We start from the raw sequence: 15,093 nt of genomic DNA, 5'->3' as shown, positions 1-15,093 counted from the left end.
CAGCATCACGCAGCAGGTCAGAAACCGGGCGACCTGCAGCCCCCGTCACGTCCTTGTCTGACCCAGAGAAGGGCCGTGTCTGTCCCACGCGGTCCCATACAGAAGCCAATGGCCACATGTGGTCCTTAAGCACTAGAAATGGGACCAGCCTGAATTAACAGCTATTATGTTGATTACTTGTTGAAATGAGAACGATTTTGGTCTTCTAGGTTAAATAAAACCTATGATTAAATTTGGTGTTATCTTTTTTCACTTTTCTTAACACGGGTATTAGAAAAATTAAAAATGGGTGTGTGGCCGGTGTTCATTTTTGTCGGACGGTGCTGGCCTCAACACATCCCATCTAGAGGGTGGACACAGGGTCATGAGATAGGCCTCCATGGCCACCAAGACCTTAAGCCCCAGGCCGCTGGGCAGCCGCCTCCAGCGGGATGGCCACCCTCAGTGTCCTCACCAGGACAGAGCACAGGGTCGTCTGGAGAACGGCCGCCGTCTCGTCTGCCCCGCAGCCGTCCCGTCGCACCCAGGAGTCTGCCAGGGCCTTGCAGCCCCAGAAGCGCACACACTGACACGTGGCCTCCAGACAAGCCTGTGGGGACACAGGGCAGGACAGCGGGGCCATATCGGGCCATAGGCAGGGTTCCCAGGGGGAGCAGGGCTGGCCCGAGGGCGGCCTGGAAAAGCCTCAGGAAGCTGGAGGGTGGCAAGTGGGTGGATCCCTGAGTGGGCCCCTGGGACCAGAGCCCCGCCCCCACCAGGCGATGGTTGTGTGCACATTCCCCAAAAGCCCCTCTGGGGCAGATGTGGCCCACTTGCCCCCTCAGCAGCCCTGCCAGGGATCTGTCTTTCCAGGGCATTGGCCTGGGGCCTGGCTGGGGTTGGCAGGACCTGGGTGACCCCCCAGACACCCTGCACTCAGCTCCTCCCACCCCTGAATGCGGCACCAGCTGGGCTTTGGGGCCTGGCCACCGGTGGGGCAGGTCCCAGGACAATGCCCAGAGGAGACTGGAGGGCAGGTGGAGAGAGGCTGGGCATCTGCCCCCCGATGGGTAGCAGGGACAGCAGCCTTGGCTGGGCTAGTCTGGCCCTCCCTGTCCCTGGGGACCAGTGCCTGGCCTCTTTGTGGCTCCTTCATCAAAGCCTCTCCGTCACCTGACTGGGCAGCTGCTGATAAAGCTGAAATCACAGTGGGAGCCCTTGACAGAGGGAGATGAAAGCTGTCTCCAAGAGGTGACCTTTGTGCCCTGGGCCACCAGTGTCCTCAGGGCACGGCCCAGGCAGGGCTGAGTGCCATGCCAGCAGCCGGGGTAGGGAGGGGCACAGTGGTACTCCCCTCACCTCCCCAAGGATGCCTCTCGGCTACCCCGCCCCACATGCAGCCCTCACGGCAGCAGGACTGAGGGGCCTTGTGACCCCAGATCTGGGGACTAAGGACCCAGTTCAAAATGAGCGGTTGAGGACCCCCCCTTCACAGCCAGCTGTATTCCCACAACTGTATCTGTCCCTTGTTTTTTGCAGACCAGCCCTCATCCCCGCCACCGGTCCACCACCTTGTCCCCAGTCTGTATAGGAGGACAGGGAGGGAGAAGACAGAGGTCAGGGCCATGGGCTGTGCATGACCCTGACACAGGTGTCCCCAGCCAGCTGGCGCTGGCTTGAGAGGCAGCAGTTAGACTGGAAGACAGGTCCCTCCCTCCTCCCACCCAAAGCATCAGAGGAGCTGGGACTTGGGAGGAAGGAGAAACCGTGTGCAGAGCCAGGCACAGCCCACCTCTCCTCCGCCAAGCCTGCCCCTCGGGGAGCGGGTGAGGGGAGGTTTGGGTGAGTTTCCAACGTGACTGAACGTGAACACCCAACAGTGAGACTGGCAGAAGGGCAACCAGTGAAGGTAACTGGGGAGGAAGGAAACTGAGCCCCCACAAAGCTGAGACTCCTCCATAAGTTGGTTTGTGGGTCACCTTGAATGGTCCCTTTCGCCAGCCTGGCATGTGGCCTCTGGGCTCATGAGTGGGGACGGATGGGAAAGGGGAGACAGACCCGGGGTTGGTGGGGGAGCCTACAGGTGGCTGAGCCAGTGGGCTCAGAAAACATTTTCCCTTTTGGGGAGAGCGGGCGCCAACTCTGGGGTCTTACTTGAGCTGCGTCGGGGCAGGGGTCCTGGCAGTGTAGCAGGAGGGGGACCCAGGCTCTCCTCACTTCCTCCTTGAAGAAGTGCTTCTTGGAGACCCTGACCACCTTGGCCAGCGCCCCGAAGAGGCGGAAGGCCTGCAAGCGTAGTAGCTCGCTCTCCTGCGGCCGAGACATAGGGGGTGTCTCTGAAATTCGGGGAGCTGCAAGCCCAGCAAAACCCCAGCCATGCCCCCAGACAAAGCCCTTCCAAGTGCCTGGACCCCTGCGAAGCTTTCTGGATCAACCCCGTCAGGACGGAGGCTCTCTGGCAGGGCTCCCGGGCTGGGCCTCACTCACGTACGTGTGACCTCTGCTTCCCAGAGGAAGGCTGCCCCTCAGGGTTCCCACCCCGCTGGTCACAGGGCCCCAAGAGCTGCACCTGTGGGCTACAGGGATTGGAAGGGAGGCTCATCCCCTAGTAGCAGGGAGAAGGGTCCCATGGGCGCTGTAAGGAGATGCTTGTGTGTTTGTTTTTTACAAGATCCCACAATCGGCCAATCAACCCATCAGCATCAAGCAGGACCTGCCACCCTGTCAGCTCCAGAGAGGCATCGGCGGAGCCCCCTGAGGGCCTGGGCCCAGGGAGTCTCTGGTCCAACTCACGTCGTCAAAGAAGGACCTGCACTGCTCCGAGATGGCGTCGAAGGAGGACCCCACATCCCCTTCGCGGAGCTCGGCCAGGATCTTGGCCAGGGCCTCCATGCCCGCGCAAGGCACGCGGGTGCCACCCACACCCCGCAGGGCGCACAGACAGGTCTCCAGGAGCAGCTTCCGGTACTGCCTCACCTGGGGGGCGAGAGCGGGGCACCGCCAGCCTTCAGCGCCAGGGCTGACCTCCGTGTAATCAGAACACTCGGCACTGGGCCCTCAGCCCACGGGGCTCTGCATCCTGGGCCCAGGGGTTCAGGGGCACAGCACCTTCCTGGGGGCGCCCAGGGCCATGTTGCCGAGGGCACGCAGGGACAGCACCCGCAGGGCCTCGTCCCTCTGGCCCACGCCCTGCTCCAGCAGCAGCACAGCCGGCTTCAGCAGCTTCTCCTGGTACAGAATTGGGTCTCTCATGAACTGGAAAGGAGAACTCATTGCCGTTACCCCCCCAAGAGAGGCCCGATTCCCAGCCACCAGCAGGGTGTGAGACTCTATCCAGTGCACAGAATGGCCTCCCATGACGGGTGGGATTTGGAGCCCCGACACTCAGACGCCCCTCAGCGCCTGAGTGCCTGCCCCTGAAATCAGTCCCCCACGAGAGCTGGGGGGCCGCCCACCCCTCCTCCCCAGCACCCCCCCCCAGCAGCCAGCCCTGCGCCTCACTTCCACGCAGATGGCTGTGCTGCTGATGCGGCAGCTGAGGACCTCCGAGGCCATGCCTCTGAGCATCAGCTCCGACAGCCTCTGCCAGGAGCCCTCCGCGTTCTGGATGCACAGCCTGTGGGGGGACCACAGCCCACCGGGCAGGGAGGGTATCTCAGCTCCAGCCAACCTGAGCCACAGGGGAGCTGGGTACCTGTGGGCGGGGCTGACACCTCTGGGCCTTGCCCTCCTCACCAGGGGGCATCACTGAAGCACTTACTCTCTATTATCTTTTTATAAAGAGTTCTAACGAGGGCTGCTCGTGGGCTATCAGGACCTGGGACTCTCCCATCCCAGCCCCGCTCAGAAGCCCTGTGCGGCCTTGGCCAAGCCCAACTAGCCTCCAGCCTCACATCTCCTGCTCTAGAGCATGAAGGGGTGGGAGAAAGGATTCCCTGTGCCTCTCGGCTTGCTCCCACCATCCCGAAGGCGTTTCACCATCGCCCAGACCTTCTGCAAGTCGCTCTGCCCATCCCCGTGGGAGCCAGGGCGCCCACCTGGCCAGCAAGCCCGCTCCTTGCAGGAAGGTCGAGCTGCTCCCCAGCAGGGCCCACACGCCCTGCTCTTCCAGGGTGTGGGCCAGTTGCTCACTGCTGAGTCTCTCAAACAAAAGCTGCATGGATTTGACTGTGACCCTGGAAGGAGGTGGGACCATGTCACCATGTGGCAGCACCCACAGTACCTCAGAGGGGCAAGCATGCCACCCGGGTCTGTGAATCGGGCTCCCAACACCTGCTGGGCCTTGCTCGAGGGGCTACGACTGGTCTGCCCTGTGCTGGACACGGGGAGGGAGGGTTGTCAGTAAGGTCGGCCTCCAGAGACTCCCCCTCCCCACCAGGAGCTGGTGAGGAGGGCCTCTCGGTGGGGGCTGCCTGAGGCCACGCCCCACCAGGGCCCTCAAGAGCACCTCTGCGGGTTGATGTCCCCCGGCAGGGCCCCTGTGTGGACGAGTCTCCACGTCTTCAGGACGGGAGACACAGCCTCGGGCCCCTGGATGCTGCCGAGCTGCATTAGGAGGGTGTAGACAAGGTCCGGGAAGAGGTCCAGGAGCGCATCATCCTTGTCCACCTTCTCGATGAGAAGCTGGATGGTGCATACGATCTGCGGAGAGAGGACCAGTGGGCACCCGGTTCCTACTGGGACCCCGTGGAGCCCCGGGGCCGGTCCCCGCGGCGTCTCACCATCAGGGGGTCCACCGCAGCCAGGCGCCAGACGTCGGCCTTCGAGGTGGCGGTGGCCCTGGGGGTGAACCTCGACTGCAGCCGGCCCATCAGCCCATGGAGCATCAACCGGGCAAAGGGCACATTCTCCGCCACAGCCAGCCACACCTCCTTCAGGTGGCTAGCCAAAGACAGAGAACAAGAACCGTGGGTTACCTGCCACGTGCCCTGCCAGGCAGGAGCCTCTTTGGACCCCCAGCAGCACCCTGAATAGCAGACTCCAGAGGCTGAATCTCAGGGAGCTCAAGTGAGCTGCTAGAAGTTTGTAACCAGAACCCAGGTCCCTGGCTCCTCGCTCAGCCACTGCTCTGTGCTCTGGCTCACAGAACCCCAGAGAAAGCCATGGTCCCCTGCAAAGCTGCAGCTCCACAGCTAGGTGACCTCAGAGGTCCCCCTGGGCCCCCTGTTTGATGACCTACGGACACATGAGTTGAAAGCCTCCAAGTGCCTGACCTGTGTCAGGCTGGCCCTAGGCGCTGGCTGGGGCCTTTGCCCTTCCGCCCCCCGGCACATCTTTGAGAAAGAGGGAGCGAGGCCTGCAGGGGTCAGGTGGCTGGCCAGACTACAGTCTTAATGGGCTTCCCCCATCCCCACTTCACAGCCTGTGGCCTAGCTGAGAAGGGAAGGGGCCCCTGCACAGGAGGGACCTGGGTACAGGGAGGTGGCCTCCTGGTGGGTTCTGAAGAGACAAGTCCAGCAAGATCCAATGGAACAAGGAGATGCATTAAATGCCTTTCAGAATTCACAAAACTGGGCGCGCGATCCCCCAAAGGCTGGGCCTCTCAAGGGAGGCGCAGAGACGAGGCAGCGAGGGTGAGTCGGGGCACCCACCTCTGCAAGGGCAGGGGCTGCCTCAGGAGCGACGTGAGCACCGTCTCCCGGTGGTGGTGAGCCAGCAGCAGGACACCCTCAACGAGGTGCCGCCGCACCTCCGGGGGCTCCACCACGGGCAGGTGGACCAGGATGGCGCCCAGGATCTCAGCCACCTGCAGGGGCGGGGCATCACCAGGGTTGCCTGGCCCCCATGGGCCTCTTGCCCTCGTTCTGCCACACACCCCTCCTCCAGGGACTCTGGCCTGAGGGGAAGCTGGGGCAGATGGATCGCCAGCACCCCTCCAGCGGAGCCTTTGGCCTTTTCCTGAGCTTTATCAGGTTTTTGGTGTGGGAGGCAGAGTGCCTGGACAGAGAGAGCCTCAGGCCCTAGTCCGCCATCCACCCACGGACCTTCAACCCTTTCTTTCTCACTCTAGAACTCTCCTGCCTCCTGCTCCATACAGCCAGGGGTCTGGGAGGCACTGTCAGCGAGGGCAGCTGGCCCGGCCAGTCCCTCCTGGGTGCGCCAGGCAGCCCCAGCCGCAGGTGGCCCAGCCCAGTTCTGCTACCTTGTCCTCCAGATCCTTGACCCGCCTCTGGAGGAAGGCGTCTATCCAGGTGACAGAGGCCCGGTCATGCTGGAGGCCCACCGCCCCAATGTTCTCGCAGAGCTTCTGGATGAGCGAGACCACGTCATCACAAGTAAACTGCTTGCAAGCCACCTAGGACCAGAGCGGGCCATTCCTGGGGTCCGACAGCTGAGTCCCAGGCCCTCCAGTCACCACGGATGGAGCCTCCTCTCCTGCTGGACAGCATGGCCCCCACACCCAGGTCCCTTCCTTCCTCCTCACCTGCCTTCCTGCCTCCCAGTGTCTCTCAGTGCTATCCTGGGCCTGCTCAGGGTGTCTGTCACTCTTTCCAAAGCCTCCCGGATGCACCTCCCCCTCCCACTCCCCATCGCCTGCCCCAGCCTCCCTGAACTGCCCCCACAGGCAGCCTCACCCCGAACCCTCCCCATCCTGCTTTTACTCCCTACAGCCTTCCCTCGGGGTGTGCTCTGTGCCCTACAGCTACCCCCACCACCCCTGATCTGTCCTGCCACTCCCGGGGGAGAGGGACCACTCCTCTGGGAAGCCCCTCTGCCCCCTGAGCAGACATGACCTCGCCCCTCTACAGCCCCGAGAGTTTGGGTGGCACCGGGCACCTTCCGCCACCAGCCTGCCCATGCGCCAAGGCCTCGTGTTCCTGTCTCTCTGGGGCCCCTCCAGCCTCAGTGCAGCACATCATAAGGATGGGGAGAGGCTAGCCAGGGACGGTTCAGCACCTCCCGTGTGCCAGGTCCCCATGGGGACCTTACATAATGCAGGCCGTTTAAGGACTGATGTCAGAAGCTGGCCCAAAGGCACTGGGAGCTGTGACTCCCAGAAGAGAGTGGGGACTGTGAGGCCAGGCTGAGCCAGGCCCTGCCCCCAGCGATGGCTCAGGCACCTGGAGACCAGCCCTCCCCGCTCATCACCTCGGCGATCCTGGAGGACACACTGAAGACCGTCTCCACCACCGCGTCCCGGAGGTCCTCCTTACACCGCGCCAGCTCCTGCTCTGCGGAATCGTCCCAGGAAGAGCAGGTCTGGCTTGCTGCTGGGAGCATAGTTTCCGGCGTGATCAGCACTGATAGAAGGCGCAGCCACAGGCTGCGTCACGGCGGCCTCCTGCCTCCCTGCTCAGGGCACCTGGGCTCTGCGGACCGGACCGCACCGCAGCACCTGGCATCCGGGCCCTTCCTGCCTTTGCCCTCACTGGGTCCCATACCACCTCCACATTCGGCCCAAACGCCTGCTCCGCCGCAGACCCCACCAGCCACCAAGCCAAAGGCCCACTCGCCGCCTCTGATGGCCTCCCCTCGGCTCATCTCTGGCCGATTTTGCTGTGCCCCTGGCACCTGTTAGCTGGCCTTGTCGCGCTGGGGCCCCTGAGTGTGCAGCACAAGCAGGGAGTGACACTGACCAATAAGCCTCTCCTTGCAGAAGCTTCCGTGGCCTCTCCCCCTTCCTCCTGGCCCAGAGAGGCTGGTCCCGCTGTCCACGTACCGTGAAGGTCCAGCAGGCAGGACAGGACGTCTGCTGAGGCCACGCGCGTTCTTTCATGGGAGTCACAGGTGCTTGGGGCGATGAGTCCAACCAGCGTGCCAAACTGTCCCAGCTTCAGGGGGATCTGAGGGACGGGAGGCCTCAAGGGTCACACCCTCTGTCCCCTCCTGCACACCAGGTGCTGCCCAGGGGCAGGGTCGTGGGTGGCCAGAGAGGGGGACCTCTGCTCTGAAGACACTACCCGGTCTGGGACGGGAGAGGCTGCTGCCGTCCCTCCGCTGCCCGAGCATCTGCCCCCCAGGACCCGGGGAGCCGGGCTGGCCTCGGACCCAGGGGCCACATCCAGGCACCTGTCTTGTTCCTGTAAGTGAGCCCGGGTTCAATTTTGGGCCTCCCCACTCACTAGCTGTGTGACCTGGGCCCCTGTCTTCCTCATTTGGTGAGAATGGCTCCTCCTCGTTCAGGCAGCAGCAGGAGCATGGCATCAGAAGACCCAGCATCTGGCCGCAACACTTATGCAGCAGTCGTCCCGCCCACCTCGTTCTCACCGCGTCCCAGTCCTGAGACCTGAGGCTCGTCCCCACACCCCAGCCCCAGGACACCACCCTGCCTGCGCCCACCGTCCCCGAAGACCAGGACGACCAAGATGATGGAGCGAACAAAGGCAGGAAGAGAGGTCCCATCAAGTGGTGCCAGATGATTAACCAACAAAAACAGCTCATCACTGTTGTAGAGGTTTGTGGTGCTTGTCAAGCTTTGTAAAATTTGTCATTGTTTAGTGATTTATTTTCTCCCTTTAAGTAAGCATTTGATTTTCTCACCCATGTGGTTGCCATAATTGGGTCCTTTTTCTTAGACAAGGTCGGCACCACAGTACAAGGCTCAGGTCCCATGAAACCTAGATCCGCACAAGCTACAGCCCATCCTCACCCTCGCTCCCACCCAGAGTCCCAGGGTGGCCCTCCGAGGGGTCTCGTTGCCATTCCCAAATGAGGTGGCCTCCTTCCAAGGGACTCTTTGGGGGGCAGAACCCAGGCTGGGGGACTGGGCACTCAGGCACTCACGCAGACGCCGATGCTTTGGACATAGGCCTGCATGAGCCGGAGATGGAGGTGCACAGCTTTCTCCCGCTCCCATTCTTTCTCCGACAAGATCCACTTCTCCAGGAGCTACGGACAGAGCCGAGAACAGAGGGGGTGTTAAAACCCCAGGGCCAGACCTTCCCTGGCCAACCACTGCCTTCATCACCCTGCCTGCTCAGAATCTGACTTCCAATGATTCTGGGTGGTTCTAGACACTTCTGGTTTTCTTCCCAGTCCGTACCACTAGAGCAATGAGGTTGGTGGGGTGAGGGGCGAGGAGGGAGCTCTCTCAGCGACCTCCCCGAGGCGGCTCTTGACTAATGAATGTGTTGGGCCTTGTTCCAAATGTCTGCCCACCCTCAGGAGGGCCAGAAGCTCAGCCTGCCCTGGGTTCCCACCATCATGGACACATCCAATTACAGAGCTTCGTAGTACACACGGAGGAAAACCTGGCAGGACCGAGAGGGAAAATAAATAATCCACGACGGAGGTTTCAGTACCTCTTTCTCCGAAACTGAAAGACCCAGAGGATAGAAAACCAGGAAGGATCTGGAAAACTTGGACAACCCTGCCACCCAGCCTGGCCTAAGTGACATCTAGGACCACAACATGGCCGAAGTCTTTCCAAGTGACCGCAGAGCCGTCACCAAAGATGGGCCACACCTGGACAACAGAACAAGTCTCTGTGGATTTAGGAGGATCCGAATCACACAAAGTATGTCCTCCAACTACAATAGTGTTAAAGTAGGAGTCGAAACCAGAATGACCGCCGGGGAAAAATCCTCAAATGTTTGGAAATTTCTAGGAAACCCATGGGTCAAAGAGGAGATCGAAAGAGAAATTATTACATATTTTGGACCGGAATAAAGTGAGGACCACCCGTCCGTGTTTGTGGGGTGCGGCCGCGGAGAACGGAGCCAGCGGCCCCACACAGTCTGACGCTGATGTGAAGACGCATTGTCACACGGCAGCAGCCGAGACAGGATGGCACTGGTGCCAACAGAGGCAACTGCGTCAGGGGGCGGGAACAGTGTTCAGCGATGGAGCCACATGTACGTGGGCAGGGGACTTTTGACAAAGGTGCAAAGGTAATTAACTCAATGGAGAAAAGACTGTCTTTTCAACAAATGATGAAGGAGCAATTGGTTGCCTGCGTGTAGCAATACGAAAGTTAAGTAAACGCTGACCTGCACCTCCCACCGTGTGCAATGGTGAGCTAGATGAGCTCATAGACCTCGCTGCAGAACCCGAAACTGCAGAGTTTTAGAAGAAAACGCTTGTGGTCTTGGGTTAGGCGAAGGTTTCTTAGATGGGACAGCAAAACCATGACCCGTAAAAGAGAAAATAATAATAAATTACACTTCCTTGAAATTTAAAAGGTCTGCTCTTCAAAAGAGACTGAGAAATTCATGGACAAGTCACAGACTGAGAAAAAAATTGCAAATTACATAACTGATAAAGGACTTGTATCTAGAAAATATAAAAACTCTGAAAACAGTAACAAGAAAAAAAAAACAACCTAATTAAAAAAAAAACAAACCACCGGCACCCTTCAAAAACGCCAGGACTGTAAATGACAAAGACCGAGGAACTACGGTGTCCATTACAGGACACCGAAGGGCCAGGACAATTCCACCCGACAACAACCCCGACTGGGTCCAGAATCGGGGGGAACCCACAGAACGTCACCGGAACCAAGAGTGAAACCCACTGTCGACCATGGATTAGCGGGCAGCACCTCATCAATGTGAAATGTTTCGTTTCGATCAGTGTATTGTTATAGAAAACACTGTTCTTGTTCTGAGTGTCTGCCACTAACTCCCTGTGATCTAAAAGGGGTGTGTGTGAGAGAGAGAAAGACAAGACAGACGAAAACTCTGGCAAAATATTAAGAACTGCAAAACTGGGAGAAAGGTATACAAGAGCTCTTTTTACTATACTTGCACCTTTTCAGCAAATTTGACATTTTATCTAAAGAAAATGACCAAAACGATGTTTAACTCCTAGCCCGGTTTCCCACAGGGAGCCTGGCCCCCAAGCCAGCACCCCAGGAGGGGTGGCCGCTCACCTGCACCACCTCCTGCAGTCCCCAGGGGTCCAGCTGCCTGCACATGAGGCCTCCCATCAGCTGCTCCAGGGCACGCAGGGCGTTCTCATATAGGGCCTGCGAGAAAGGCAGCAGTGAGGGGTGCACAGGGCAAGGCCTGATAGATGCCCCTTTTCCCTCTGCCCAGGTGCAGCTCTTTGCCCTCATCTTCTCATGTGACATACATGACAACCTCTTAAGAGGGACCCATTTCACGGGGAGGGAGCGGAACTCCCGGAACCCAGTTCTGGAGGCACAGATGGCTGCCTGGCCTCAAAAGACTTGTCCCCCCTTTCCAACAGTGTTCCTGGAAAATAGCTCTGGTCTGGGACTACATTTCCCAGGATCCCCTGCATCAAGGTGGTACCATGTGACTGAAATCTGGCCAATGGACGGTGGGTAGAGCGGCTCAGAAATCCACACTCTCCTCTTCCTTTCCCCGCTTCTTTTCAGTACCGGTAGGGACCTTCGGAACCACTCACTGAAGACAGCAGAGCTCCCGAATGACCGTGGGAAGCAGCTCCGTCCCCACCCCCACCACCTCTTCAATCTCAGTTCCGTCTTGTTAAACCACAGAGATTTCAGAGTTTATTTGTTGCAGCAGCAAGCACCACCTCGCACTGACCGGCACAGCCTGCCGCCCTCTGCCGCCCCCTGCCGCCCCCAACCACACACACCAGGGTGGTTCGGGTGGTTCGGGACTCATGTTAAAGGAAACTTCCCAGTCCTGACCCAGAAAAGGAGGTGGCTCAGAGGGACCTACCATGATGGACTCGTTGTCCTCTCCTGGGGGCAGGAGAGAAATTACAGAATGCATACTGATATCCATCAGCTCGCTGTTCTCCTCTGTGGAGTAGAAAGGCTTCACTTTGCTAGGGACAGAGAGAAAGTGACAGGAGTGGTCAGTAGGGAGTTGAGACCCATGGCCCAGTCTAGGGAGTGGAGGCACGTCACACATCAAGAGAAGGACCCGATTCCCTGGTTGGCACGTACCCTGGGCCCTGGCTTTACCCAACCATCCGTGCCCACTGACTGGGTCTGGGACTGAGGGGCAGACTCAGGGGTCAAGGCCACCTCTCCTCCTTGGTGCCTGCTCTGACCGTGTCCATCTACTGCTTGGAAACATTGCATGGATCCCCCTTGACCCCACCACGGATGCTGCTCTCCAGGCTGGCCCACGCCCAGGGCTCGGGGGTGATTCCAGGACCAGCAGCGGGGGCATCTCCACAGCCCCACCTCAGAGCTCCTGAATGGGAGCCCCTGGGGGTAGGCCCAGCTCACCTGAGGTGCCAGAGGGCGTCCATAGCCATGGTGCGCACTGGAGAAGCCAGGCTATCCGGCGGCTCTGCCTTGATGATCGCCTGCCCGGCAGAGCGGGGCAGTGACCAGCCTGGCCCCCCAGATCCCCGGGGCAGCTATGACAGGGGCCCTTCAGGCACAGTGACCTCAAAGGGGGCACCACTCCCAGTGTTAGTGCCCTGAAGAGCTGACATTTTTAGGGCCACTTGACCTTTGACATTTTCAAGGGCAGGGGGGCAAAATCTAATGGAAGGCAAGGGGTTCAAGATGGGTATGTGTGCCCCACTCAGGTCTGCTTTATGGGGATGTCCCCTTGGGCAAACTGTTCCCCCTGCCTGAGCCCAGCTTCCCTTACATGTAAAATGAGGGTCTGGCAGCCTCTTCCCCAGGGCTGCACCAGGCTGGTGTGAAACTACACTCACACAACTCCTGGTCCAGGCAGAAGCTAGACGCATGAGCGCTTCCTTCTCCATCCCTCCAGTCCCAGCCTCCTCTCCCATCCCTCCACCCAGCGGCAGCAGGGTGCAGGGCAGAGGCGTTGTAAGGGGGCGGGGAGGTCTGGGCCAGGGACAATGGCTGCCCCACAAACTCCGTCAGCACGTGTCACCGTTCCTTGCTCTTGGGCAATTGGTATTTTCTAGATCTTACCAAAGTTCTGTGCAAAAGTAGCTCTAAGCCCTGCCTGTGGCTGATACCTGCCCTCTAGGTCCCTCCTATGGAGAAACACTGGGCTACTGAGGGGCTGACCCAGCCCTGAACCAGTCACCTCAGGGGCACCCAGAGCCCGGCTGTCTTGTGGCCAGATACAGGGACGTCATCTCAGGACTCATTCGGTTGGATCAAAGCAGAACGAAGACAGGAAGGGTCTTCGGAGATCTCTGTAACCCCTCGCCCCTCAGATGCCCTCAGGGACTCAGCAGAGGTATAGACCCCTGCGCCCAGCACTGAGGACCCCGGGCTTACCACAAGAATGGCAGTAAGAGTCGTCTTTTGGGCAAACTGAAAGTCCTCTGTGTCCTTGAGGTTTTCAACAGCCTTGGTGACCTGCACCACGCTCTTCATGAAGGCCATTTTGAGGCCAACGTCCTGTGCCCAGACCAACACCAAGGGGAAGGAAGAAGCCTGTCATGAGTGAACCCAAGGTTCCCGAGCCACAGCCACCTAGGGGCACGCCTTTCTCCTTGCACAGAGAGATGGCCAGCCTCCTTCTGTCCTTCAGCCACTGACAGCCCCTGGGCAGCAGGGCTGGCAGCACCTTTGGGACCCTGGGCATTGAGCCCCGTCTGTTGCCAGAGAGGCAGAGTGAGCCAATGAGATAAGATCCTAGTTGCTTTTATGATGTGGATGAATCCTGAGGGCATTATGCAAAGTGAACTAAGCCAGACACGAAAGGACAAAAACTGTGGGATCCTGCTGGTCCGAGTTCCCTGCAGTCGGTAGATTCACAGAGACAGGAAGGGGAGAGAGGGGTACCCGGGAGAGGGGCAGTCATTTGTAGGGTTCAGTGTGTTGGCTGTGCAACACAGAGAGTCTGGCAGTGGATGGCCGTGACGGTCACACAGCTGCATGAAGGCGTGTACCACCACTTAAAAATGGTCACAATGACAAACTGCATGTGACATGTGTTTTATCGCATTTTTTTAAAGTAATAGAATAGTGTTTGCTTTAATCTCTGTGTTTTCTCCTTGCTTTTCCAAGACAGTAGCTAGTCCCTTTGCATTTCTGAAGACAGGCCCTCATCTCCTCCCTTATGAAAAGGTCTAGGGCCAGGTGTTTGGGGTAGGGGTGCAGAGGCCAGGGTGGAGGGAGAGATGGAGACTGAAAAGTGGGGGGTTGTCTTGTGACTTCTGGGGACTCATGCTCACCCCAGCATCTCCTGCTGCAGCAGAGAGCAGGCCCAGTGGCCGGGACAATGGGCCTCCCAAACGCTGGGAGTCAGATGGGACTCCCGGGTGGCTCCATGTGGGCTGCGTGGGTCCAGCACCTGGCCACCCCCAACCCAGAAAGGGGTACAGGGTGGCTCCGACAGCCAGGCTCAAGGAGGGTGTCTCTCAGGCACCAAAGGTGGGTCTGTGGCTTCCCAGAGTTACCTGGGAGCTGCTGGTGTAGTGGTGAATGATCTTCGAGGTGATGGGGGTGTCCACGTGGGTGCGCAGCATCTGCCAGTGGCAGTGCAGGGCCACACAGCTGTACATCACCATGAGGGCACTCTTCACTGTCTCCCGCCTCCAGGGGTGGTCCTTCTGCAAGCCCACGAGAAGGGGAAGGAACGCTGGCGGGACAGTGCTGTCAACCGCCCACTGGGAGGGGACAGGATCTGCACAGCTGCTCAAGGACCGTCTCTGGTCACAAGACCAAGAGAGCCACTGAGTTGGCTGAAGGCACCTAAAACACTCTACTCATTTATTCATTCATTCAGTACCATTTTATTGAGCACCTACAACATGCCAGGCCCTGAGTGTAGCGAGGTGAGCAAGTCAGAGCAGGGCCAGACTGCGCATCAGCTGTGAGCGGTTAGCTGTGTGTATACCCTTCAGCAGAGGCTGGCTGTGCATGCCTCCGTACCTCCACTGCCAGGCACCTGCTCTGGGCCAGGGGCTCTCAGGATACTGGGGGTCCAGTGGGAACAGAAAGCCTCAGCCCACTGTGGAGGTGAGGTGGGGGGCTTTTGAGTCCCACCAGGCTTCAAGTAGAAATCCAGGTCTCCAGCCCTGCTCCAGGGCAAGGGTCAAGGCCAAGCATTGAGGCATCAGTGACTCCAGGTTGCCCACCGGGGACTCAGCCAACTGGTGGCACCATGCCCTGAAGCAGGGAGTTGGAGCAGGGGCTGGGCGTGGGCTGCTTGGGGCCAGCTCCTGGCTTCACCACTGGCCAGCTGCAGGTCTTCTGACAAGCTTCAGAGCCCTCATCTACACGACAGTGGCCATTACCCCCTCTCCGTCCCAGCCCCACTGACTCACTGAGACAGCCCCTTCACTTCCTCAGAC

The 15,093-nt window shown here is 59.4% G+C and overlaps 1 protein-coding gene across 1 annotated transcript in view; it reads right to left on the bottom strand.

Moving 5' to 3' along the window:
• Window positions 1-15,093, bottom strand: part of MROH2A (maestro heat like repeat family member 2A) — a 40,441-nt gene that overhangs the window by 1,268 nt on the left and 24,080 nt on the right. Inside the window, exons 21-38 of the mRNA XM_037161284.2 lie at window positions 14,197-14,349; window positions 13,070-13,192; window positions 12,089-12,168; window positions 11,571-11,679; window positions 10,790-10,885; window positions 8,704-8,808; window positions 7,640-7,763; window positions 7,069-7,187; window positions 6,122-6,274; window positions 5,571-5,725; window positions 4,701-4,860; window positions 4,427-4,620; window positions 4,017-4,154; window positions 3,481-3,595; window positions 3,088-3,234; window positions 2,773-2,955; window positions 2,134-2,289; window positions 455-589 (exon numbers count right to left, since the gene is read on the bottom strand). Coding sequence (XP_037017179.2) covers window positions 455-589; window positions 2,134-2,289; window positions 2,773-2,955; window positions 3,088-3,234; window positions 3,481-3,595; window positions 4,017-4,154; window positions 4,427-4,620; window positions 4,701-4,860; window positions 5,571-5,725; window positions 6,122-6,274; window positions 7,069-7,187; window positions 7,640-7,763; window positions 8,704-8,808; window positions 10,790-10,885; window positions 11,571-11,679; window positions 12,089-12,168; window positions 13,070-13,192; window positions 14,197-14,349 — 2,445 coding nt within the window. The remainder of the gene's footprint in view (window positions 1-454; window positions 590-2,133; window positions 2,290-2,772; window positions 2,956-3,087; window positions 3,235-3,480; window positions 3,596-4,016; window positions 4,155-4,426; window positions 4,621-4,700; window positions 4,861-5,570; window positions 5,726-6,121; window positions 6,275-7,068; window positions 7,188-7,639; window positions 7,764-8,703; window positions 8,809-10,789; window positions 10,886-11,570; window positions 11,680-12,088; window positions 12,169-13,069; window positions 13,193-14,196; window positions 14,350-15,093) is intronic.

This window comes from Artibeus jamaicensis, unplaced genomic scaffold, assembly GCF_021234435.1.
Source record: "Artibeus jamaicensis isolate MK-2021 breed Jamaican fruit bat unplaced genomic scaffold, CSHL_Jam_final contig_944, whole genome shotgun sequence".
Taxonomy (NCBI): domain Eukaryota; kingdom Metazoa; phylum Chordata; class Mammalia; order Chiroptera; family Phyllostomidae; genus Artibeus; species Artibeus jamaicensis.
The sequence above is the reverse complement of the archived record's forward strand: the minus strand, read 5'-3'. Positions and strand labels throughout refer to the sequence as shown.